We start from the raw sequence: 26,881 nt of genomic DNA, 5'->3' as shown, positions 1-26,881 counted from the left end.
AATTTATGTTGTTTGCCGCCCAAACTTTACAATAGGGAGGAAATTCGAGTTCATATCCCTTTCCCGACTAAAAAACTAAAAGAGGAAAATCCATTGGTTTTCTCACAAATTTTCAAAGGATGGTGCAGGAATCCCTATTTGGAGAACTTAATAATGAGCTCTTTCAGTCCAGGTATTTTTTCAGCGCTCTTTAGGACAAGTAAACTCCTGGAAATACAGGCTCTAAATCGTGAGGATTTTTATATATTTTTTGAAGCATCAGCACTACATTTAATTTGCAAAGACCTGGCAGTCCAAATCTTTATTCCCAATACTCTGCAGTGACTTTAAAATTCCGATCACGAAGGAAAAATTACAGCGTATGCAGAAAATTATTCAATTTCTGGATCTTCTCCAGAGTGAATTGTAAGAGAATTCAGTTTTACACAGAATATTTATTTCGATGTCTAAATTTTATTATTTATTGTTTACTGGCTAATATTCCTTTTCTGGAAGCTGCGAATCTTCGTTTAACGAGTTTATGCAAGAGTGCTCTAAATCCATGGTTAAAAAGGCAAAGGAACCCACCGAATCCGTAGCCGTGTGGATCGTCTCGAAAAAACCACTTATAGAAGGTATTTATGTGCTTTTTGTTGCTCTTGCTTAACTATAAGTTATTTCAACTTAGAATGTTCAACAGTTCGAGAAAATATTGTTTATTTAGGTTTTAAATTTATTTTCTGCTACAAAAATAAAATTTCTAGAAACTATTGTTCGGTATTTAAGAGGTAGAATATAATAGTTTGAAATTTTGGTATAGATGTTGCTGAGGAATGCACAGACTTACGGTTGAAAAAAGATAAAATATAAACTTATTTTTAACTCAGTCAAAGAGTAATTAAGTCCGTGTAAATAAATATGCTCAAAATTGCAATAAATCGAACAAGGAAAATGAAAATTTGAGCTGAGGGAAATATACATCAAATATTGAATAAGGGATTTCATTAGAAATGAACTTCTAATTTTAAGTGGAATGCAAATTCGTTTGGCTTTAGATGTCGTGCTGCTGATTCGGACATAATGTTTGAAGACTGCGAAGACATATGCTGAGAATTACTGTACATTGAACATAGAAAATCACGACTGGGGAAATTCAAAATATGCATCACTTATTAGAAAGGGTGTCGTTAGAGAGGAACTTATAATTATAAATAAAACATAAAAAGTTAGAAATAATTAATGTTCAAATAATTTTATTGTGCTTTTAGTAGCTGCAATACTTGAAATAAAAATGACTTTTGGATTGCGCATTTCCTGATCCCCATCTGCATTTGAGAACACTCAACTGAAGGAAATTATCGCTTGGGTTTGCAACTGATATTTTTGTTTTTGATAAAAAGCAGCAGGAAGAGGGTCCTGACATCAGAAGCACGTTAACAAAGGATTAACCTGATCATTTTTGTTGTAAATTTACTTTTTCAGGTTTATTACATATAATGATTTTTCGTCAACCAGACATTGGTCTTGTCTTCGGAGATGTGCACAATGAAGCTTCAATTGTCAAGTTGGCCTTCCTGTTTTGCTTATTCCTATCAGAGCCCCCTGACATTCTGCATCTGATGAACAATCCGCATTCACGTATCCTTCTTTGATAAAGATATGAATATAAACATCATCTTTTTGTACAAATCTAGTAGATAATGCTAATTTGCCATACGCTACAATATTTACTTACAGTTGTTTGACTACTATTCTTAAATTGTTTTTTAATTAAAGGATTGCTCCTGGAATTGAACCATTTGAGTCCGCTAGAGTTTCATGTAATCTATTAAAGATATCAGATGTACAATGTCATGATGATGACAACAAAATCAGGGGCTTCTAAGAGATGTTCAAGACCAGCTTAGAAACAGGGCTATAAAGGCCAAATCAAGTGATCTTAGAGTGATCTAATAACAGCCGACTAAGTAATTGAAAAACTGAAGTTTATAAGCATGCTAAATTCAAATATGTGGTACTTAACCTGTTGGTGCAGGAGCACCTCACACAATCAATTTGGAGAAGAAGACTAGACAGACTTTCAAGACCTTCAAAGCAAATCTGGAGGATGGACTCTACAAACCGGGTCAACAGATCAAATGGAGGATCTTGGCACCTATAATGATATTAACATAATGCATTTCTTCAATTAATTTGTAGTGTGCCTTTTATGATTTTGAAATCCAAATTTTCAAACATAAACGGTTAGTTAAGGAATTAGAGGGAAGCTTTTTGTTTTGTTAAAACTTGACTATTCAACCCAACGATGAAGTTGGTTGAATTAGTTTTTGGACAGTTATATTATTTAGGAATCTATATATATCGGGGTGAGAGTCTCTGTCAGGGGACAGTAAATGAGACTGATGTATGTATTGGTGAACAAGAAACAATAAAACTCTCTGTTGCTTGAAATCCAATTGGCTTATATAATTCCAATTTGGTGATTCGAAACTCTCATGCATTGACAGGGATTTAGTAATTACTTAATTGTTTATTTAGCGTGTTTCATATTACACTGAATTCAGTGGTGCGCCAGTTGGTTCTGAAACAACATTTCTTTTTCTTAAGTCTCTGTTACAGTAGGGTTTAGGGAAAATAAGAATCATTCCATGAATATACAGGCCTAATATTCATGGAATGACCATTCCTAACTTGTATTATAAACCTGACCATTCCTAACTTGTATTATAAACCAATAACATTGCATATGCAGAATTGTGGGGATTGAAAGTGGTCGCAGTCTAGAACATTGAAAGAAATAGTGAAGATGGTGGCTAGTTTGTAGCAGTGAACAATCTATCCAATAGAAGGTGGATATTATGATTTGAAACATTCTATGATGTTTATTAGATGGTGAATCATTCACTAATTGGGTGCAGGAGTGCGTTCTAACAGGAGATTGGAGAAGCCCTAGATTACAAGGGTGTCAGGACAAGATTTGGGAATTGGGTGTTCTAGAATTCTTGGGGCTAATTCCCTTTGGTATTGACCATTTGATGGTATAAAAGGCCACTGTCCAAGAGTAGGGAGTGCCAGGTGGAGTCTGCCATATTGTTCCTTTGTAAATTGTGTTGTTTATTATTTTATTGTCATTATTGTGATTGCTCTGAATCATATTGGTATTAGAGCTGGAAAGGTCTTGTGGAAGTGTAATTGGTCTTGTGACGCTGGTTCTTGAATCCCTTAGTAGCCCTTGTAGTTGAACTATCTTGGGAGGAGTAGTCCTATAGTAGATTTTTGTACCAAGTTGATCAAGCAGCTATGTCTAAGGGAGAAGAAGAGATTCCTACAAGGTTGACAAATATGGAGCTGGCAAAGATAGTGAAAGAACAAGTGGCAGATAATAAAAAGTTAAGGGCATCATTAGACCAAAGGGACAAAGAGAATGCTAAAAAAGATAGATTGATAAAGTCCATGATGGAGAGGCTGTCAGCACTAGAGAAGAAAGATAAGAGCATCAGATTGGATGAAGAAAAGGAAGAAGAACCTGAAGAAGAAGAAGACGACCCTAAGGAAATAAGGATGGCTAAGTTGGCAAAAGCAATAAGGAATGGAGATAGAAGGGTAAGGATAGACTTATCTATGTATGGAGGGAAGATGGATGATGAAGAACTAATAGATTGGTTTGGTGCAATTGAAAATTGCTTTGAGTGTGAAGGGATAGAAGAGAAGGACAAAGTGTTAGATAGCAAAGTCCAGGTTGAAGGGACATGCTTTGTTGTGGTGGGATTGTATCCAGGCAGATAGATGGAAGAATGGTAGACCCAAAATCACATCTTGGTATACTATGGTGGACAAGATGAAGGCAAAATTTTTGTCAAAAGATTATAGAGTACAGTTGTACAAGAAGATGAGGAATTTCAGGCAAAAGGAGATGGATGTATAGAAGTACACTGAGGAACTCCACAAGCTTGACATTAGAGTGAATCATGAGGAAGAGATGGAAGAAAAGATTGCAAGATATATGGGGGGACTGAGGTTCAATATCCAGGATGAACTTAGTCTAGCTACCCCGAGGTCGGTTGATGAATGTTATTAGTTAGCATTGAAGGATGAAGAGAAGATAAAGAGAAGGCAAGAGAAGCAAAGCAACAATAGAGGTGGATCTTTCATGAGAGGAAGAGGGGGAAGAGGTACTATTGATTTTCAGAGCAGCAATGATAAGGATAAGGACAAAACATTTTCAGAATCAAGAGGGGGTTATAGAGGTGGAAGAAGTGGAGGAAGAGGAAATGGAGTATTCACAGGAAGATGCTTCACTTGCAATGAAGTAGGCCATTAGTCCTTTCGGTGTCCTAAATGGCAAGAAGACAAAGGGAGAGATAGAAGAGTGAACTTGGTTGATGAAGAGCCAAGAGAGGATGGGCAGAAAGAACCCATTGAACTTCTTCCAAAAGAAGGAGAGTGCTTACTGATGGGAAGAAGCAATCAAATACCAAAAGATCCAGGCATATTCAGATCAAATTGTCTCATTCAAGGCAAGGTATGCAAGTTTATAATTGATTCAGGGGCAAGTAATAATGTGTTATTTTATGAGGTTGTTAATAAATTGAATTTGAAAACTTTTGCACATGCTACTCCTTATTATGCTACTTGGGTCAATGAGAATCAGAATTTGTTGGTTAAGGATCAAGTGATGGTTGAGTTTTTAGTTGGGAGTTATAGGGACAAGGTACTATGTGATGTCATGCACATGACTTGTGGGCATCTCATTTTGGGAAGATCTTGGCAATGTTCAAGGAGAGTCATGCATGATGGCTATGAAAATACATATGTAGTTCAACAAGGAAAGGTGAAGTATAAGTTGCATCCATTGATGAGGAGTCATAAGGAATCTATACTGATGTGTTTTGGCAGAGATGTTCTAGTGCAGGATCAAGGTATTTCACATTATGATATTGGTTGGAAGCAATGCCAGGTTAAGGGGCAGGACAGTCCAAGGGTGACAGGGCTGGTTGAACAACCTTTTGTTTTGGTTGGAGCAGTGAAGTGTCCTTTGAGAGGGCAGGTAGATGAAGGGATATGATGACAATGCAGAGACAAATGCAGTTTGTTCAAGGATCTAGAGTGCAGCAACAACACAGTTGTGGATCAAGATAGTCAACTACAACTATGTTTTTATCTAATTCTTTGTGTATGAATGCTAGAAGTTTGAGGCAGAGGTAGATCACTTTTAGGGAGTGTGTTATCCCTGAACATTAGAGCAATTACAGTGAGTAGTAAGTATAAACCCAATAACTCTTGTGGCAAGAGTTCTTTTTGTGATGGGGAGTATGGTGTAGGAGCACCTCACACAATCAATTTGGAGAAGACTAGGCAAACTTTCAAGACCTTCAAAGCAAATCTAGTGGATGGACTGTACAAATTGGGTCAATAGATCAAATGGAGGATCTTGGCACCTATAATGATATTAACATAATGCATTTCTTCAATTAATTTGTAGTGTGCCTCTTATGATTTTGAAATTCAAATTTTCAAACATAAACGGTTAGTTAAGGAATTAGAGGGAAGCTTTTTGTTTTGTTAAAACCTAACTATTCAACCCAACGATGAAGTTGGTTGAATTAGTTTTTGGACAGTTATATTATTTAGGAATCTATATATATTGGGGTGAGAGTCTCTATTAGGGGACAGTAAATGAGACTGGTGTATGTATTGGCGAACAAGAAACAATAAAACTCTCTGTTGCTTAAAATTTGATTGGCTTATATAATTCCAATTTGGTGATTCAAAACTCTCATGCATTGATAGGGATTTAGTAATTACTTAATTGTTTATTTAGCGTGTTTCATATTACACTAAATTTAGTGGTGCGCCAGTTGGTTTTGAAACAACATTTCTTTTTCTTAAGTCTCTGTTATAGTAGGGTTTAGGGAAAATAAGAATCATTCCATGAATATACAAGCCTAATATTCATGGAATGACCATTCCTAACTTGTATTATAAACCAATAACATTACACATGTAGAATTGTGGGGATTGAAAGCGGTCGCGGTCTAGAACAGTGAAAGAAATAGTGAAGATGGTGGCTAGTGTGTAGCAGTGAACAATCTATCCAATAGAGGGTGGATATTATGATTTGAAACATTCTATGATGTTTATTAGATGGTGAATCATTCACTAATTGGGTGCAGGAGTGCGTTCTAACAGGAGATTGGAGAAGCCCTAGATTACAAGGGTGTCAAGACAAGATTTAGGAATTGGGTGTTGTAGAATTCTTGGGGCTAATTCCCTTTGGTATTGACCATTTGATGGTATAAAAGGCCACTGTCCAAGAGTAGGGAGTGCCAGGTGTAGTCTACCATATTGTTCCTTTGTAAATTGTGTTGTTTATTATTTTATTGTCATTATTGTGATTGCTCCACATCACTTGTTAATAGTTTCCTCCATACTCTATGGATGGCAAGCATTAACTGTTGAATTTGTAGCATCTGTCAGATGTGTAATATCAGATTGTTGCTCAGAAAGAAATTCACATACATATGTGTATACACACACACACACACACATTGTGTATTGAAATCTCATAATTGACTATACAAATGATTCGATTTGGTGTATCTCCATTATAATGTGACGATCCCACTGTGGTAGTATCACAGTCTATATGAATCATTGGAGGTAATTTTGTTCTCACAAATCGTGAGTCTTTATGTTGTCATTGTTTCATATTGCAGATTATGTGTAAGAGAAATTGCAAGCTCTAATTATGGTGGGGCTCTTCAAACACATTATCACCGAGTATAATTTGCAAGATGGAACATAAGTAATATTGGTTATGGGTTGTGTATTGTGGAGAGACGTGGCCTTACAAAGGGCACATAGGGTCACATCTCTACACAAGTCACAACCATCCGTGTCCATATATAATCACGATGTCATGATTGCTTGGAAAAATATCAACAATTCATGTTATTACCTTCGGTTTGATATATTTGCTTTCACTTGTTACAAAGAAAAGTAATCAGTATTATTACTTGAAGTTTTAGAACAATACTATCTGGCTGGAAACTCAGATTCAAGGAAACCTTGAGATCAAGGAAACATACATAAGTATATCTCGGCATTGACAACAAAAGAAGATTTCATTGCTCTACCTCAGAGCTTTAACATGGTATCAGAGCCTAGTTGGTAGAACAAACCTTTGAACCAAACTGTGATTTTATTTGCTCCAAAATCACAGAAATACTTCTTTACTAAATCAATCATGGTGAACAATATCAGAGTTGAGGATAGACTAGAAGGTGCCTCCAATTTCATTTCATGAAAAATTCGAATCACGACAATACTCCAAGAACTTGAATTGGAGTCATTTATAGAGGAAAACAAGGAATTACCCAAAGATGAATCAAAATTAACAACTTGGAAAAAACGAAATAATAAGGCCAAGAAAATTATTATTGATGGAGTTAAAGATCATATTCTTCCATCAATAGCAAAACTTACAAATGCTTATGATGTGTTCAAAACTATTCAAAACACATTGGAGATAAACAATGCAAGCATATTGCTTACATTAAAACAACAACTTCTAAACATCAAGATGGACAAAGGAGATACAATCACCTCCTATTTCATCAAAATTTCTGAACTAAGAGATCAACCCTCTACCACTGGAAACAATGTTGAAGATGTCAAATTATCTCTAATAGCTCTTAGAGGATTACCAATATCATGAGAATCATTTATTTAGTGCATTAGTCATCCATCTATACCCAAATTTGATATACTCAAAAATGAATGTACCCAAGAAGAGGCTCGATTAATCTCAAGAGGTATCATCTTTAACAAAGAGGAAGAGATTCAAGCATTGCATATAAATTCAAGTAGTAAAAAAGGGGAAATTCAAAAGGAAGAGAGGGAAGAAAACCTATAAGAAAAGAGACTTGTCAAAAGTTTAATGTTATAAATGTGACAAATTTAGACATACTCACATGTATTGTCCAGAAAGGAAGAAACATGGCTGAAGTCAAGGAAGTAGAAGACAAGAATGAAAAATATTCACTAGTCTACCTTGCCCTATCTAGCAAAATAAACACCAATAAATACACTTGGATAGTTGACAGTGGAGCTTCCAGACATATAACCGGATTTAGAGATAAGTTTGAGACTCTTGAAGAATATTCAACTGAAGAAGTGACAATAGGTGACAACTCCACTTATCCTGTGAAAGGAATTGGGACCTGTTCAGTACTTTTATGTACTAGAATTAATTTACACGTTGAAGATGTTCTATTTGTCCTTAGAATCAAAAGAAATCTTATCTCAATATCCGGTCTAGCAGATTAAGGATATCAAATTGCTTTTCAAGAAAATAACGTATTGTGCCAGATGAAGAATTCAAACACTAAAAATGCTATTTCTATTGGAATTAATGAAGGAAGTTTATACAAACTTTGTAATTCCACATACCTAGCAATAAATCATGAAACTCAAAAGACAAATGAAATTTGGCATAGGAGGCTAGGACATTTAAACTTTAGAGCATTACCTTTTGCAGAGAAAATTGTAAAAGGTCTACCCAACCTTAAATATGGACATGAAGGGATATGTAAAGGATGTGCTTTAGGAAAGAATCCTAAAACTCCGTTCCATTCTAGTGAACACAAATCTAAGAGCATTCTTGAACTTATTCATACTAGTCTATGTGGACCCATGTCAGTACCTTCATTAGGAGGATATTCATACTACATCATCTTTGTAGATGACTATTCTAGGAAAACGTGGATATATTCTCTTAAATTAAAAAAATCGAATGAAGTCCTACTCAAATTTAAAGATTTCAAAGCTGTAGTTGAAAACCAAACTGGGAAGAAGATAAATATTCTAAGATTTGATATTGGAGGAGAATATATCTCCGAGAACTTCAAAGATTTCTGTATATCTGTTGGGATTAAGAGGGAGTATACTGTACTTTACAACCCTCAACAGAATGTAGTAGCAAAAAGAAAAAATAGAACTATCATTGAAGCAACTAAAGCAATGATGCACGATCAAAATCTACATACATCATTCTGGGCTGAAGTATCTAATATTGATGTATATATTTAAAACAGATGCGCTCATGCAATTCTAGAAAACATAGCTCTTGAAGAAGTTTTCTTAGGAAACAAACCTTACCTAAGTCATCTTCGTATTTTTGGTTGTCCAGTATATATTCACATTCCTAAGGAGAAAAGAACTAAACTAGAGCCATCAAGGAAGAAAGACATATTCATTGGCTATAGTGATTCTTCTAAAGCCTATAGGGTATATCTGCTAGGATGAAGAACAATTGAAATCAGTAGAGATGTCAAGTTTGACTAAGATGTTGCATTCAAAACGTCTAAAGATATAGAAGAATCTAATGATGATTCCTTCTTGAAAATGATGAAAGTTCTATGATTGACAGGGAGTGGCATAGAAGATAATGGACCCACTATATCAAATCCTGAAGAAAATTCAAATCAACTCAACAAGAAAAGACCCTTATGGGCAAGGAAAATGATTGAAGAAAACAATGCGGTACCTGATGAGGTGCTTAGAGAGACCAAGAGCAAAAGGAATCATTCATGTTATGTTACCCACATAAATGAATTTGCTAAGTTTGAATCTTCTAATGTTGAAGAAACTCTAAAATCTCAACCCTGGGGGGATGCCATGATTGAGGAATATCAATCTATAATAAAGAACAGTGCTTGGGATATTATGCCAAGACCTAAAGACAAATCTGTTATCTCCTCAAGATGGTTATTCAAAATCAAGCAGGCACCTGATGGAAGTATTGAGAAACACAAAGCTAGATTTGTGGCCAGATGATTCTCACAAAAGGAAGGGATCAATTATGATGAAACTTTTGCTCTAGTTGCCTGATACACATTTGTTAGAACTATGCTAGCAATAGTTGCATCCAAAGGTCGGAAGGTACATTAGATGGATGTAAAATCGACATTCCTAAATGGAGTAATCAATGAAGAATTATACTTGGAACAACCAAAAGGGTTTATTATCCACAAGAAAGAGTCACATGTATGCAAATTGAAGAAAGCTCTTTGCAGTCTTAAACAAGCCCCCAGGGCTTGGTATGAGAGATTAGATAGCTACCTTACCAAATTAGGATACTTAAGAAATGAAGCAGATTCTAACATATACTTCAACAAATTAGAGGCAAATATGTTAATACTAGTTCTCTATGTTGATGACCTTCTGATTACAGGTGAAGACCATCTTATTATTAAATGCAAGCAAGACCTCATAGCTAAATTTGAAATGAAATATTTAGGGCTTCTATAGTACTTGGGATTAGAAGCAAGACAAAGGGGAGAATACATTTTCCTAAATCAAGGAAAATATACAACTTATGTATTGAATAGCTTTGGCATGATTGACTGCAAACCACTATCTGCACCTATGGGGACAAATGTCCATAAACTCAAATTTGAGGCACATGAGTTTGAGGACATTGATCTTACATATTATAGAAAGATAATTGGATCATTAATGTACTTGGTAAACATTCATCCTGATATTTTTTATGCCACAAATGCACTAAGTCAGTTTATGTGTGAACCCAAAAAGATTCATCTCGTGGTAGCAAAACACATTTTAAGGTACATACGAGGCACTATTGGACTTAGATTGAAATATGAAAAAGTTGAGTTACAACTTCATGGATATTTTGATTTTGATTGGGTTGATGTTCTACTGATTAGAAAAGTACCACAAGATGTTGTTTCAGTCTTGGATTTGTGATGATATCCTTGTTACCAATTTGTCCTACCTTCTAAATTGCAAGGTTATGCTTTCTTATATATTGTGCTAGGTGTTTTAAGTTGCTGACCATACATATTATAGAATGGTTTGGATGCGGAATGTAGAGTACAAAATTCAATTAACAAGAAAAATTGATCATTTTTTATTCAAGATACAATAGAAGTACCAAAATAGTACATTTTATTGAAATATATTTTAGAATTGTTTTGATAAGGTACAATATGTTCAAGTTTTAAATAGTACTTAATACAATGTATTTAGATACCACACAAGCATTCTCAGCTCCTAATATAATATCTGAATAAACACATTGCATAAATAGAAAAGTACTGGAGAAATAAGGGGAAGAGCCTCCATTTCTTGAATGGGAGGATCATTGATCTAAATGTTGAAGAAGGTTTGAGAAAGCATCCCCATCTGGGAATAGCCCTGTAAAATGTAAAGGAGGAGGGTTGGTTCATACAAATTGAGCAATGGAAACCATTCCAATTATCTCTACACTACTTAATGTTCCTACAACATGGTTATTAGATAAAAACATTAAAAGATGCAAAAGCAAAAAAAGTATTTGAAAGCAAAGTAGGTTTTATGCTAATAAGTTTGTTTCATGTGCAGATACAGGTATGAAGTTTGAAGTTGTTGAAGGATCTTGCATAAGTTACATGCATGAAGCCTTTCAACTGAGATTTGTAGAGGCCAAGACTGAAGGACTGAGGAGACTATGGAAGGGACATGCATAAACTACAAGCATGAAACCTTCTGGTCAAATTATGTAGAGGTGAAGACTGAAGACACAAGGGGACTGTTGAGGGGGCACACATATGTTACAGGTATGGGACCTTCTAGTTGAACCATAGCAGAAGATTGAAGACACGAGGAGATTGTCAAAGGGACATACATAAATTACAGGTTTGAAACCTTTCAGTTGAATCATGGAGGGCATATGGAATTCTTAGTTTACAAGTTGAGGGAAAAGAACAGGCAGTGAATAGAGAAATCAGCCAGTCAAAGTTGAGAAAATATTTGTAAAAGAACGTCTTACATTGCATAAAAAGTAAAAGATGCGTCAACTCTCACATTTTATGGCAAAGAAAATCAGAAAAAAGATATATTAAACCATATAGATCTGCTGATCAAAATATGTAATGAAACTAAGTAAAGCCACAAGCTATATCAGCAAGGAAGATGCTCAAATAAATGTTCATTCATGAAGTCATGAGAGTTGATTCAGTAGCAAATATGTACTGGAATTTATTATAGTCAAGCAAAAAATATATTGTGCATAACTATTTTGTAATCATTATTTTTTAAATGCAAGTTGAAATCAAAATATAGAATCAATAAGTTCCAGATTCGATTTTAATTGTTCAAACAAGGAGTATTAGTTATGGGTTTGTTATGATGCAATTAACAAGAGCTTTAAGGTAAACACAATTTTCAGAGTTTGAAGTGCAAGATGCTATAGGATACTAGTAAATTGAGTATCTATAGGAGAAGTTTCAAAGAGCAATGATTTTTAACAATCAAAACAATGAAAGTATGTAGGCTTCTACGTTAGAAATATAAATATGATACTATGCTGTCACGAAGGAGGAACATTTCATTTATATGTATTTTCCAGGATAACAAACTAGCAAGTGCAGTGAAAAAGGCTACTTGAGTTGTAGCTGAAGGGTGAATAGGATCTTATATTCATGATTGTTGTATTGGTAGAAAATGTTCAATATGTTTCTGTAGAGAATGTTTTTGAATACCTAGTACATACAGTAGAGAACAACAAATAAAGAATGAAGATTCGAACATTTTCTTGAAGCATTTATAAAAAGCTTTCAAGCAACAAGTAATAAGAGGGGTGGTCATGACATGGCATCTTGGCAAGTGTCTATTGAAAACAATGAAAAGCCATGTTGTGAAGTTTTTCAACATTTTGGAATGATAGGGGCATGTTGTATTACAAAAAAGCCCTTGTATTATAGAGCTACATTAAAAGACTAGAACATCATGACTTGGAGGATGGATTTTCTAGGATTGATATAGCAAGTACACATGGATATCTCATAACAAATTGAGTAAGACTTCATAACTTACAGCAGAGAATACCATGGAAAAGAAGACCATATGGCATAAACGGAGGTAAAAGAACTTACAGAAGTTACCATAGCTCACGGCTGCAATAAGCTAAGAAACCCAAATTTGAAGGAGTGATGAAGCTACAACGTCATAGAACACGACAAGACCTTCATAGCTAAAACCAGAAGCAAACCGACAATGAAAGAGTAGATACCATAGCTCATGGCATCAAAAAATTGGCCATCACAAAGCCACGAAATGAAGAACCCTCATGGCATTCGAGCAACAAAAAGCAAGAAAGAATGGTGTTCAAGAGCCACGAAATGTAGCAAACCCAACTCATAGCTAGAAGAAATGGAGCCACGAAACAAATACACCAGCAAATATGGCGTTCATAGAATGAAGAAACCCAATGAAGCTCACGACAAGCAGCATGAAATCCATGCCATAAAAAAAACAAAGATCAAAACTTGTGAAGAAACCCACTCACGGCTAGAAGAAATGGTGCCACAAAATAAAGAACACCAATCACAACAAACTGCCCAACAAGTACATCAGCCATGACCTGAATACAAGCAAATATCCATCCAACTCAAATTGAGTAGAGCAAGAAGAAATCACAAAGTTTCTCCATGTCAGCAAAGGTTCTTAAAACCCCCCCTCCTTCATTCGTTTTCAGAATAACATGCAAATGTCAAAAAGCCTGCCTTTTAACATTCCTTTATTATATTTCATAAACTTTCGGGTCCATGTAGGGGATATTCATTTATTTTACAATCATATATCACATATAACTTTCATTATTGTTTTAATTTTTATTATTATTTTCAATTTATCAATATTAATATACTTAATATAGATTAAATGATTAATATTAATAAAATAAAAATAATAATAATCAATTCCTTGCATAATATAATTGTAAAATTGATAATATGAAGTGTTAAATTTATAAAATACTTGACATTCATTAATTATTTTAAAATGCAAGATGAAAGGGATATGATTGAGAATGTGAGGTACTTTTAGTTTGTTCAGGAGTTTTATTTTTAGCATAGGAAGACTTTTTAGTCAACTGAATGTTACATAAAGTTCATTCTCAGTTAAGGGTAGTTTGAGTTTTTTCATGCAGTGATAGAGCATTTTTGTGCTATTTTTGGCAAGATATGGAGTAGTTAAGGCCAGTTTTGCATGCAGTTCATTATGAGAACTTGTTTTATGCATATTTTGCATATTTTTGATGAGTTTCACATGTTATATTTTTGGGTTGATTTTGAAATCCGAGTTAGGTTTTATGCATGATTTTGAGGAGTTAGAGGCAGTTTTCCAGTTAGCTATCAGTTGGAAAGGTGGTTGAGAGTAGTTTTTAGGGGTTTCTTCATAGTTTGGATTAGTTTTTTTTTCGATGCATATTTATGATATCCAAATTAGGGTTTTGAGCTCTATTTATTGTACATTCACCTCATTATGAGGTATCTTCTTTCGGGATCAGATTTTTTTTGCACATTGCAAATTTTGAGTTGATTGTAAGAAAACTTTGTAGTAGAGATTTTTTCAGCATTGGTTATACAAATCCGGCAGTTGCTTCTCATTGATTTTCATGCAGTATTGTGGATTCTTTGTTTTTATGTTGTGTTCGTCCTTCATTAAAGCTATATTCCTTATTGCATGTTAGAATCTAGATACTTGTAATTGTAGGTCTTTGTTTGTGTCCTTATTCTTTTTGCAAAAAATTGGTAAAACCTACGTTTTCCTTTCAAAGCAGAAGATTCTGGGTCCTTGCATAGAATCACTTTTGTAGTTGCATGTTTGTCTGAGTATTGTGAATCATTCGTGTTATGTGTAAGTTGTTTTGATTTGATTAAAGTTGCATAAAAATCATTGGTGTATCACCTCATTTAGGTTTAGTATCAGTGATTTTCATTCACTTCTCATCTCTTTTCCCACATACAATTTAGGTTTTAGGTGATCACTATTTAGGAACTGACCTAGCTTTTGGAGATTCATTTGTCGTTTTAGGACAACCCACCACCCGAGAGAGTTTCAATGATTCAACAAGATAGCTATATTTTGCATCTTGCTATAGGCCCAATCTTGATTGACAACAATCCTAGTTTAGTAAGAAGCAATCTTTTGTTGCTCTAAGTTCCACCAAAGAAGAATACAACGCTGCATCTATGGGAGCACGAGAAGCCCTATGGTTAAGGAAGTTGTTGGTTGGACTATTTGAAAAACCTCTAAAGCCTATAGTTATACATTGTAATAATCAGAGTTGTAGCAAATTCTTTGTGAATCTAGTCTTCCATAACAGGTCAAAGCATATAGAGATACCTGTCCACTACATCAGAGATATGGTAGATAGACGTGTCATCAAGCTAGAATACATAAGCATTGAAGAGCAGCTTGCTGACATATTCACCTAACCTCTTGCAAAGTTAAAAGTTGAATACTTTAGAGGAAAAATGATGCAAGAGCATCTTGGGTTTGCTTGCAATCCTGCATGTTTGGAAGGATTTTGGTTAAGTGTTGTGGAGCTTGGTAGATATTGGTGTTCGGCATACATTGTCAGCGCGGCATGGTCTGGGAACTCGGCATGGTCTTTGGTTACTCGGCATGGTCTTTGGTTGCTTGGCATGGTCTTTGGTTGCTCGGCATGGTTTGGGAGGAGCTCGGCCTTGCTTAGGAATTTGGTGCTTGTTGCAGGCCGTATAACTTATTTTCTACAATGAGTTAGAGGATGCAAATTTCAAGGATTGAAGAGGGCCTAGAGTACTAACTATAGTTCGAAGCTTGAGTTTTAATTCATTCGGAGCTAGGAGATATCACAATTTTACTAAGACGTCGATTTTGGGCATTTAATTGTTGTTGTTGGCCGACTTGTGGCATTTAATTTATGTATTTGTATTTAATTTGTGTTCTAGGCCGACTTGTGGCTTAGATTGGTATAAGTAGGGGTTGGGGGGAAGCCTTTAGGCATTATTCATCCATTGTGGAGAAGTGGAGGAGCTTGGAAGAGCGAATTTGGAGAAGAGCTAGTAGTTGCGGCTTGGAAAACAAGGAGATTGCTTGGTTGGCTTGCGAGCACAAGTTGAGATATTCTTTGAGGGTTTCTACTAGAGTGTGAATCTGGACTAGCTAGTATTTGGGTTGGATCTTGAGGGATCTTGCAAAACTATTACTTGCTTTGTATTTAGCTGTAACCGGGAAGGCCTTACAACACGACACATTGCATCTAATTAGTTTTATTTTATAAATATATTATTATAATTTGGTATTAGATTTTGCATTGTTGTTTCTTGGTATTGTGTTTCCGCTGCGTGGTTGTATAGCTGGGGGCTGGGACATCTCCTCTGGGGATTCTCCTACCTTGCACTGCATCAAAAAATTGGTATGACAAAACTATAATTGAAACTCTTGAGATAAACTCTCAATTTTGTATAAATATATATATTTATTGTTGTTGTTTTAAAGAGTTAGTTTTGTACACGCGTTTTATGAAAGATGACGATCTTTCACTTTATTAGATGTTAGGTCTCTATTGCGATCTCAACAATAGATTGACTTGTTATCATAGACTTCATTAAATTGTTGTCCCAGGATGTGCTTGGATAGTATGATAACAAAAGTATCATGATTGACTTCTAGTATTGTCCCGGAATGAGCCAAAAGTCATGATACTACTTGTGTTGTGTTTTGAGTTTCTTGATCCATTGTCATGATAAAGACTGCAAGAACTTGCTGTCTTGGTCTGTGTCAAAATTCTTGACAATGAAGTGAGTTATGATAGACTACCTTAGTTTCGGAATGAAACAGAGATTATAATTCTTAAGATCAAGATGGACATCTAATAGACTCTACCCAAAAATTGTCCCGGAAAATGTGCCAAAGATCAGATATCTAATATCCTTCTAGGATATGTGTGTTGATAAGCATTTTAATCTAAGATTGATAAACCTGGATCATCATTTGTGAGCTAGTCATATACTCCCTCCCTAATAGGGAGTGTTGAATTTGTAGTATCTGTTGGATATGTAATATTAGATTGTTGCTCAGAAAGAAATTCATATACATGTGTGTGTGTGTGTATCTCTACAGACATTGTGTATATTGAAATTTCATAGTTGATTGTACAAATGATTCAATTTGGTGTATCTCCGTTATAATGCAGCGATCCCACTGTGGTAGTATCACAGCCTATATGAATCATCAGAGGTAATTTTGTTCTCACAAATCGTGAGTCTTTATGTTGTCATTGTTTCATATTGCAGATTATGTGCAAGAGAAATTGCAAGCGTCGATTATGATCGAGCTCTTTAAACATGTTATCCACCGATTGTAATTTGCAAGATGGAACATAACTAATATTGGTTATGGGTTGTGTCTTGTGGAGAGACATGACCCTAAGGGCCCAAAGGGCACGTAGGGTCACATCTCTACATAAGTCACAACCATCCGTGTTCATATACAATCACAATGTCATGATCGCTTGGAAACATATCAACAATTCATGTTATTACCTTCGGTCTGATATATTTGCATTCACCTGTTACAAAGAATAGTAATTAGTATTATAATTTATTACTTGAAGTTTCAGAATAATACTATTTGGCTAGAAACTCAGATTCAAGCAAGGGCCTGTAGGGTCATGTCACTCCACAAGTCACAACCATCCGTGTTCATCTGAAATGTACCGTACCTACTATAATCCCTTTTAATCAATGCACCAATTCCTGAATTGAGGCCGTACGGTCTAAAATGTGTAGGCTGGATACTAATCACTTCCAATCGACGATTGAATTAGCAATGTGCAAAAGGGGGCGAGTAAATTGGAAGCACTGAAGATAACCTTACAGTAGGAAACAATGTCCGTATGGTGGGTTTGGACAATTCAGTGTACGGTGACTAGGTATGATACTCGTACAGTGTGCCAAAGTCCGAACGGTAAGATACTTGTATGGTGACTGACCGTACGTTGAGACCAATGTTTGTACGGTGGGAACAAAGGTTGTACGACAGGAAAGTGAGGGGGGGTTTGTACGGAATGGCAGAGTATGAAGTCGTACATTGTAGTGGGTGTTCGTACGGATTTGAAAAGTGAATGCGAGCAACAACAGTTGACTTCTTAACAGTGACTTCTTAATAGTGTGATTTGTAGGTAGAGGAGGGGAAGTGAGTCGTACACCATAAACATCAACTGATATTATTTAATTAATGGCAAATAATAATGTAAACAACATGCAATGCCCGTACCAATTTGGATGAACATTCACAGATTGATATGTATTTGCAAATAATGAGAGCACTCCAATTGCCAGATACAAACTAGATGAACACCGACAGAATAGGGTGAGGGTTGATTCCCACCGAAACCGTGCAAGCCAGATAGGGAAGGTCTTTCACTTCCGAAATGGCGAACAATGCTGAACTCCAACAGGAATCCGCAGTACAGAGAGATCAAATTCCAAAAGCATACCTATCGACTACTACGAGCCATGCTTAAATACCCATCAGGAAAAGCTTTCCGAGGGTGTACAAAAATTAGCCGACGGCGACACAAACTACTGTGACAAAAATTAAATTTGGGTCCGAGTTAAATTAAACAATCGGCCCGTTACACAAAAATAATTGAATACATTTATTTCTGTTCGGAAACATTACATCATATATAATCACAATGTCATGATCGCTTGGAAACATATCAACAATTCATGTTATTACCTTCGGTCTGATATATCTGCATTCACCTGTTACAAAGAATAGTAATTAGTATTATAATTTATTACTTGAAGTTTCAGAACAATACTATCTGGCTGGAAACTCAGATTCAAGCAAACCTTGAGATCAAGAAAACATACATAAGTATTTTCAGCATTGACAACAAAAGAAGATTTCATTGCTTTACCTCAGATCTAATTTCCTTTAACATTAACAATGATGCCCAATTTATCTTCTTTGGGCAAAGGCGGGTTCGCAAAGTTTAGTTTAGTTTACAGTTTGGAAGTGAGGTTAAAACTAAATCCGTGTCTGCAAAACCGACTTTTGACATTACCCTATTTTGCAATTTCTTGTCCAGCATGGTCATGATATGTAATCACTGTATTACGGCTCTGTAAATATAAATATTTGTGCGAACCAAGGAATTGTATTACAAATGACAGCCTGCAATATAGAAGTCTTAAATTCATTATTATATCTTCATAAAGAAACGGCCCTTTGCTGAAATTTGATCAATAGTTTATAGTTGAGGATATGACCGGGGAATTAATCTCTCAAAGCAGCTCTCGAGGTACTTCTGAGGGGTTGCCAAAGAACTTTTTTTTACTAAAAGCCAAATTTCACAGGGATCTTAGCAGTTTATAGTGCAAAATCAAAATGAACAACAATAGTTTTGAGTTGAAATCTTAATGAATCATACCAAATTACATTCTCAAGCCAAACACTGATGCGTTTGTTAGATCATTTGCTCTTCTTTTCAGCTATTTTGAATGTCTTTTGTTCCAAACTTACAGCTATCAAGTGTTCATTGTTCAAGCTGGATTTCAGCTCTTTTTGGACCTGTTTGGCTCAAAGTTAATGCCATTATTGTGTCAAGATGGGATCTTTTGGGATGGTGCCTGGAAGTTATTGGAAGATCTTCAGCAGCTAAATGAGGTCAGAATTATTTTTTCGTTCAACTTGATAGGACTATATTTTCCCTAGTAATAATATTGTGATACATAAATTAGATTTTTGAGTATAACTGTTCGTTATTATCAGAATACATGCCTCGCTGAAAAAAAAATATAGAACATAGAAGACTAAATGTTTTGATTTGAGAGTGTAGGAAATGAATGAAACAGGATACAAGGAGAATTATAAGGCTTTTAAAGAATTATAATTAATTATAAGATATTGTTTGACAAATTATTTGTGTCAAACATCACAATGATCAATTAGATTTGAAGATGTTAAATGGTGCATATGGTTGTCACTACTGTGCCTTTCATCACTGAATCCATTCCTTACTTGACATGGCGGTCGGCTATAGTCCTTAGTAACTAGTTTTTCAAGTTAGCCCAAGACACACTACAGATGCATTTATTATAGTCTCTAGGCTCCATGTATTATTCTGCCTTAGTCCAAGACACAGTACAGATATGCTCTCAAATCCTGTTTTGTTGGTCACAAACCAATCTGAACTAGAAGTTAGGCTATCTGAGCTTTTATATTCTGAACAAAAACACTCCCTTCATCCTGTTCCTCTTGTCTATGTGTGTCTGGTTTCAAGTAATCCTATGATGAAATATTTGTATGAGATTTTCTGCATTCTCAAAAGACACTTGAGGCATCTCTTTAAGTTATCGATTATACAATTAATATAACTAGTTTGGTTTTTGGGACATTTATATACTTCCCTTTTTAAGTAATGACGCCTTCTTTGTGCTTCCTATTCAGGATGACTGGGATGCCTGCTTGGCTACAGTGCTACATCAAATTATATCCTTCTTTCTATCAAAAGGTCCAACTGTTCTTCAGAAAGCTCCAATGAAATTCCTTCTACAACTTCTTGCAAAACCATGCTTTGCGAGAAGTTTCCTTGAATCAATCACTCTCTTCCCTGATTCAAGCAATGGCAGTGCTGAAAAAATTGGTAAGAAAGCTTCAGCATTCCATGCCTGATTTGATGCTCACGATAATCTCAACACATGCATCCTATCGAGGGAAATGTGCATGTTGACCTTTAGCCTCTTGATTTCATTCATCTTAATCTTATATTCAATCAGTAGGAAAGTTGTCCAATGACTTCTATAAGATAGTTGGAACTTTGCGAATGGATTTGTGCTCTTTACACGATACATTCCTAACCTCCATTGTGGAGTTGTCAGCATAACTAATGTGGATTTTTTTGCACACACTAAATGAAAAAGTTACTGATTGAGCTTTCTTTCATGTAGCAATACATGCAGCATTGCAAATATTTGAGATAGTCTATAAGTCAAGCTCTCTGACTATAGTAACCACTTGTGCATCAAAACTAGTTGATCCTTACACAGATTCAGCTCTTGTGAGGCTTGAATGCTTAGCTTGTAAGTCTTCCACAATGAATATGCTACCTTCAAATATTAGCTACCAAGGGCTAGAGCATTGATTTTCCTGCATATTAGGTTGGTTAAATAACTCACATGTGAATATTCTATTTTGGAAAACAGTGTTGGGGAAAATCAGATTGCAAATGACAAGTGGTATAATCGAGCATGGTGCTATGAAAATATGGCCAGCAGAAGCCATTTACAATGTAATGACTAGTGTTCTCAGTGACTCAAGTGTACGAGTGAGGCGATCTGCTATTCAACTTTTACTGCAGTTTGAGCCTCCAGAAGTGGATGAAAAAGGTGAGACAGTTTTCTTTAAATCAACATTGTTTCAATATTTTTCTTAATGGCAAATGTAACGAAATTTGGAAAATTGCTCCCATTCTTAACTTTGTAACCAAAGTCATAAGGCTGTCCAAACCTAGATGAGAATTTCACACTTCCTTTGCATCAAACTAAACAAACCAAAACTAGGCAATAACATAGAGGTATTATGTCGCTGTACAGCTAATTTTATTTGAAAGTCATAGTTAAAAATTTACAGTTTTTTTGAGCTATTGGTCTTGTTGATGTGAGTTTCGTTCCACCACAACATATAGAATCAAATACTTCGATATTTTGGGATGAAACACCAAATATCAAACTCTCTCTTGAATAAGGATGGTCATATGCCAAACAGTGTATATGGGTTGTATGATCAAATGAGACAACCTCAAGGTTCCTTCTTACATGTGGACTTTCAATCAGTTTTATGATGTGATATGCTGGTTATCACAAAGGGATTTACGCTGTTCATTCAATGGATATCAACTCCTCCTAGTTATTGCCAACCAAACTATGAAAGGAAAGAGCTTAGAAAGTTAATCTTCTCTTAGAATGCAAGAAGTTTTGGATGTCTTTGTGATTCTACTAGTCTTAGTTTAGCCATCAACATCAACCGAGCTAATGCAATCTCCTAAAGTATATGTAAGATGTTCAAAGTACCACCATTGCATTAACACCATCCTTCAATGCATATCAGTGTACAAGCAATAATTGAAGTTAAGTTCATACATATGTCATTCGACCACGCAAGACAAACTCACAATCAATAAGCAGCTAGTAATTTGGTCTAAATGCATTCGCCAAAGATACATCCAAAATTACTTCCATTCAACTAACACTACTTTTAATCAACATGGAACAAAATCTACTCTAAGTAATTTGGTCTAAGTGCATTTGCCAAAGATACATCAAAATTACTTCCATTCAACTAACACTACTTTTAATCAACATGGAACAAAATCTACTCTAAGTGAGGGAATGAAGAAACCATGCAATACTCGAAAGCAATACAAGTAATCCACCATGAAGTCCAACAATGAATCAATAATTACTCTGATAGCATTTTTGAAACAATTTCAACATGTCTCCTTCTACTCTACTCTAAAACTATTCTAATCTCCTCAATCTATTGAGTTACAAATGAGGGCGCCTTTGTCTTTGATAGTTGTTAATTTGCAATGAAGGCCAGGATCACTTCAAGATCAAGGGCCAAAATTATATCAACAAAGCCCTAATCTACCTAATTTGCTACAATTATTAAATGCTCAACCAATTACATGAAGGCACTTCATGAGCCAAAATGAAAAATTACAATGCCTTTGAAAGTCAATGAGGAAATAGTTAAGGTAGAGGCACTAGATGTCTTCCACATGTACACCTAGCATAATATGATTGAATGTGCTTAAACACGTGTTACTGTAGCCCTTTGATTGTTTAAAGATGGGTGGGTGCCACCTTAATTTCGGTTGCCTTAAAGACTTAATAGATTCTTTGGTGATGTATCTCTTGATACTCAACATTATCAATTGTCCAATTATGACAACATATTCCCAAATTGCCTCATCTTCTTAAATTTTCTCCTTCCTCTGAAAATCTTCTCATTGCCAAGGTTTTGAAATTGCTTGTGCTCGCAAACGATGTCTCTTTCGATGCCTTCATCTTGATCTTTTTGAAGTGATGAAGTCTTCCATGTAGCTGGATCTTTCAAAGTAAACATGGATTTACAATGGAGATGCAGGTTTTGATTATTTTCTCTAGTTGCCAAGATAAAACAATCTTTTCAAATCATGATTTCAACATAATGCTTAGATGAAAGAAACTTTAACATTCTTAATTTCAGATTCAAGTCAAGATTCCAGAGTTCAACTCTTGTTATATCATGACCATTTCTAACTTGAATCTCTAATCTTCATCCTTTCATTGATCTGCCCTGATCTTCTAAATTTGATTAGATTTCAATGGATTACCTTTTATATAATCTCCTCAAGGTCAAGTTGATCAAGGATACTCATTTGCAGTTTTGGTTTCAATATTAATTGAAGCTTATAGGCTAGCAATTATTTAGGGTTGTCTGGATTAAAAATCCCGACAAGAAGTCGGATTCCAACCTAGTGATAGGACTTATTCTAATTTTGAACTTGACTGCCAATCCATTTTCAGACCATTTTACTTGAATCTCATGCTTTCGATCTTGATTCTTGGGCTTAGGTTTACACATGTTTTCGTTTGATATTCCTTGCTATTGCATCCAAGATCTGATCTCAATTCGGGAGAATAATTTCTGATTTTCACCTCGGAAATCTTATCTTTCAATGCCACAATGCCAAAGGAGGTGAAGTTTGCCAAGAAATTGGGTGGAAATTCAGGGTTTTAGAGATTGAAAATCTTGACAAAGGGCAGATCTTGTCCCTATGTTGAGATTGTAACTTTTTCTTTGCCTCCTTCATGCTGCCCGACCTGCCTTTGTAGCGGAGGGGGCAACATCTTATTCTTAATATCCAAACTCACCACCTCAAAATACCATGGTGGAAAAATGGGATCCTCCATATTAGGAATCCTAGCATGGGTCGGAATCCGGCCCTATTTCAGGATTATTCCTGCTTTTACCTTGATTTCAAAGTCCTCTTCCAGCCTTCTAAGCTCCATTTCATAGTTTTGTGGCAGCGATCTGCATTTATGCCTGATTAAAGCTCATCTTTTTTGTTTCAATCCATTCCTTGCTCAAAAATCGGATCCTTATCCCTCAAAACTTCACCAATCTCAAGTCTTTGTTTTTCACCATTTTTATCAACACAAACTTGAAATCTTTTATTGAATGACCTTTATGCTTGGATGGGTTCTTAGGATTCTTGAGATGTTTTACAAGATGAAGGGGGCAGAGTCTTGAGATTCTCAAGATTGAGAATCCTGAGAAATGGTCGGATTTCAACATCCTCTCGGGATTACTTTTTCCTTCATTTGATCTTACATGTCCCAAAGACTTCATTGATTCTACCTGAACTTCTATTTTTGCCCTTTTGTGTTGTTCTCTTCTCATTTTTAATCTGATTTTGTTGGGCTTTTGGCATGGACTTGCATTTGTTAAACCATTATATTCACCTTGATTTATTGTCTTGCTACCCATTCCATTATCTTTTCATTGTTTTAGCATTTGAATTCTTCCCTTTAGCCACTTAGAATCTTGCCTTGACTTGGGCCAAGATTTTTGAATGTTAGTGCTCATGAATCCTGAGACAAGGTAGGAATCTGACCTGTTCTCAAGATTATCTAAAGGGAAAAGTTTTCAATTCAAACATGCTTCTTACTCCCTCAACTAAAACCTCAGTTTGCTTAGCCCTTTTTCATGGAAAAGAGGACCTTGGTGATCATTTTTACCTCTGATCTCGGTGAGAATTGCCTCTGATCTGAATGTTGAAATTCTCATTTGCCACGGATTTTGCCCATTTTCATCTCATTTTTCATGCCTTCTTTATAATCTAAATCAGACTTGAATTTCACTCACTCGTTTATTTGTTTCTCACCACAACCTTCATGGCCATCACCATCAATGGTGTTTCACACTGTCCTTTTTACCTTTAAATTCTTGAAAAGTAGATCTCGCTCTCCTCTTTTGGCTTCATGAATGGACTATGATGCCCAAAGTTGTTCAAAGTTCAAACTCAAACTCATCTGTTAGATTTGGAGACTTGAGAATCACTACCAAGACCACCTAAGACCACTAGTCCTACTGCAAAGTGAAAAGAGGGGGTCATCATTTGCAATGTAGTAATGGCGTGAAAAGCTCACAACAGGTCTTATGTTTTATTACGTGTCTTAATTTATTTTAATGAACATTAAAATTTAATTTATTTTGATATGCCAAAGATATCCCTACAACTCATCTCAAGTTTATTTGTTATCAAGTTGGAGGACAAATGGGGCCAGATGAGGCAAGACTAGTCTCCTAGTGATGATCACAGCAGCCGACGAGCCACACTCATTGAGTCTACATGAGAAGAACCCGAAGTCTTAGTACTTTCCTACCAACCATTCAAACTAAGAGTCAGTCCATTAAATTGTAATTTTCAAATATATAAATTTCTAAAACTAACTATAACATGTAAACAGTTAATATAAATATAGAGGGAAATGTTTAAAAGAAAGAAAGAAAATATGTTTTAGTTATATATCTTTCATTGAATAGTTGCTGCTGCATAGTGGCAGCCCATCCATTTATCCATAGCTAGAATTCCAATGCCTAAACTGTAGCAGCTCCACCATTTTAAAGCAAGATTCCAGCTCTGAAAAGAAGCTTCAAAATCAAACATCTCCAATGGGCAGTAGTTTATTAGTAAGACAGACTAGACTATAGATTTTTATGCTGTGGAGTTAACCTCTGCAATGTTCCGAAGGCATTTGCCGGATAGAAGTAAAAGACTTCAAATTTTTATATGCAGTAATAACTTCTCTAGAAAACGAGTTTGCTGGACAAAAGATAAGTTCAAATCCAATAGCAAAAAGAACCCTGGTAAGAAATTATCTGCTGATGTACCCAGTACAGTGGGTTAGAGGGGAGCGTAGCTCCATTCTTTAGCCGTGACATTGGGACCTACACCATAATGGAAGAGCAAGAAGGGTGGCAATGGACCAAACAAGGTTACTTGAGTTTAAGGGACCATCACGCATCATAGCATCATCTAAGTTCTCTTTTTACTTCTTTCAGATACAGCTAAACAATATTTTCTTGTTTTTTTGCATGTTCTTGTGTATTTTCATGCCTGATTTACAATGCTTGCTTTATTACGAATGTGAATGAATATTACCTGCGAAATGTCTCTTAAAATGCTCAAAGCTATGTTTTGAATTGCATTCTTGATTATGGACTAATCTTCAACAAAGCAAGATGAGTTTGACTGTTGATAGTGTTGTTTTTCAAGAATTATTGTATACAGTGTTCCTGAAGATCCGCGATCAAGACAAGAGGGTGAAGCTTTTGGCTTTTCAGAGGCTGATGAGGTTTCCTATGCAGCTTCTGTATTCTAATTTTGAGGCAAGGGACTGGAAACTTATATTTCAACATGCGCTGGCAAGTGAAGGATCACATGTCTATCACATTGCAAAGGTATACGCAGATTTAAGCTCATAACACTTTGCACGAAATAAATTATATATATATTACTTATTTCATTTCAAAGCAGCCATTTTCAGCTTTCTTGTTAGAATTTATTGGGTATTCTTGAAGTGATGACCTTTGTTGCAGGATTTGTTAATCAAGTATCTATCCTCGGATTCAGTGCCTCCATCTCGGAGGCTCAAGATGCTTGATTTTGCCCACAAAGATAATTACAAGAAGTACGGGAAGTTCATAGGGAATCACATAGCTGAAATATTCGAAATGGAAGTCATGTTTCTTGAATTGTATTCTTGTGACGAAGAGAGTCAAAATACACAAACTTAGCATATATTTGGAAAGATGCGCATAATGTTCCTTTTTTTTTTTCTATCCGTGGTGTTATAAATCTTATTAATACTGTCACATAATTTTGAAGCACCTTAGAACATAGTGGAATTAATGTAGAGGCAAATCCCATTATATTCATAGTGGAATTAATGTAGAGGCAAATCCCATTATATTCATACATATATATATAAATATTTCTTTATAA

The 26,881-nt window shown here is 35.4% G+C and overlaps 1 protein-coding gene across 3 annotated transcripts; it reads left to right on the top strand.

Annotated features, from left to right (window-relative positions):
* On the top strand, positions 1-26,881 carry LOC149547090 (uncharacterized). Of its 3 annotated transcripts, none has more exons than XM_089791506.1 (10): positions 1-172; positions 322-405; positions 496-614; positions 1,462-1,617; positions 19,358-19,491; positions 20,275-20,470; positions 20,775-20,906; positions 21,030-21,212; positions 26,153-26,337; positions 26,476-26,881. In XM_089791506.1, the coding sequence occupies exons 1-10, from the start codon at positions 120-122 to the stop codon at positions 26,671-26,673; spliced, it is 1,440 nt and encodes a 479-aa protein (XP_089647632.1). In that variant the 5' UTR covers positions 1-119; the 3' UTR covers positions 26,674-26,881. The 3 variants fall into 3 exon arrangements, with proteins under 3 accessions (XP_089647632.1, XP_089647634.1, XP_089647633.1); XM_089791508.1 differs by having other exon boundaries at positions 23-172; positions 26,458-26,687; XM_089791507.1 differs by lacking the exon at positions 1,462-1,617 and having other exon boundaries at positions 23-172; positions 19,373-19,491.

This window comes from Cupressus sempervirens, chromosome 7 (assembly GCF_028749045.1).
Source record: "Cupressus sempervirens isolate cs-2001-9-10 chromosome 7, ASM2874904v1, whole genome shotgun sequence".
NCBI classification, from domain to species: Eukaryota; Viridiplantae; Streptophyta; class Pinopsida; order Cupressales; family Cupressaceae; genus Cupressus; species Cupressus sempervirens.
The sequence above is the reverse complement of the archived record's forward strand: the minus strand, read 5'-3'. Positions and strand labels throughout refer to the sequence as shown.

Bases quoted from the DNA above. Each gene is read 5' to 3' on its own strand.
- LOC149547090 (XM_089791506.1), top strand. From the start codon at position 120: ATGGTGCAGGAATCCCTATTTGGAGAACTTAATAATGAGCTCTTTCAG. The intron at 406-495 runs GTAAGAGAATTC...CTTTTCTGGAAG, and splicing joins GATCTTCTCCAGAGTGAATT to CTGCGAATCTTCGTTTAACG. The intron at 615-1,461 runs GTATTTATGTGC...TTACTTTTTCAG, and splicing joins GAAAAAACCACTTATAGAAG to GTTTATTACATATAATGATT.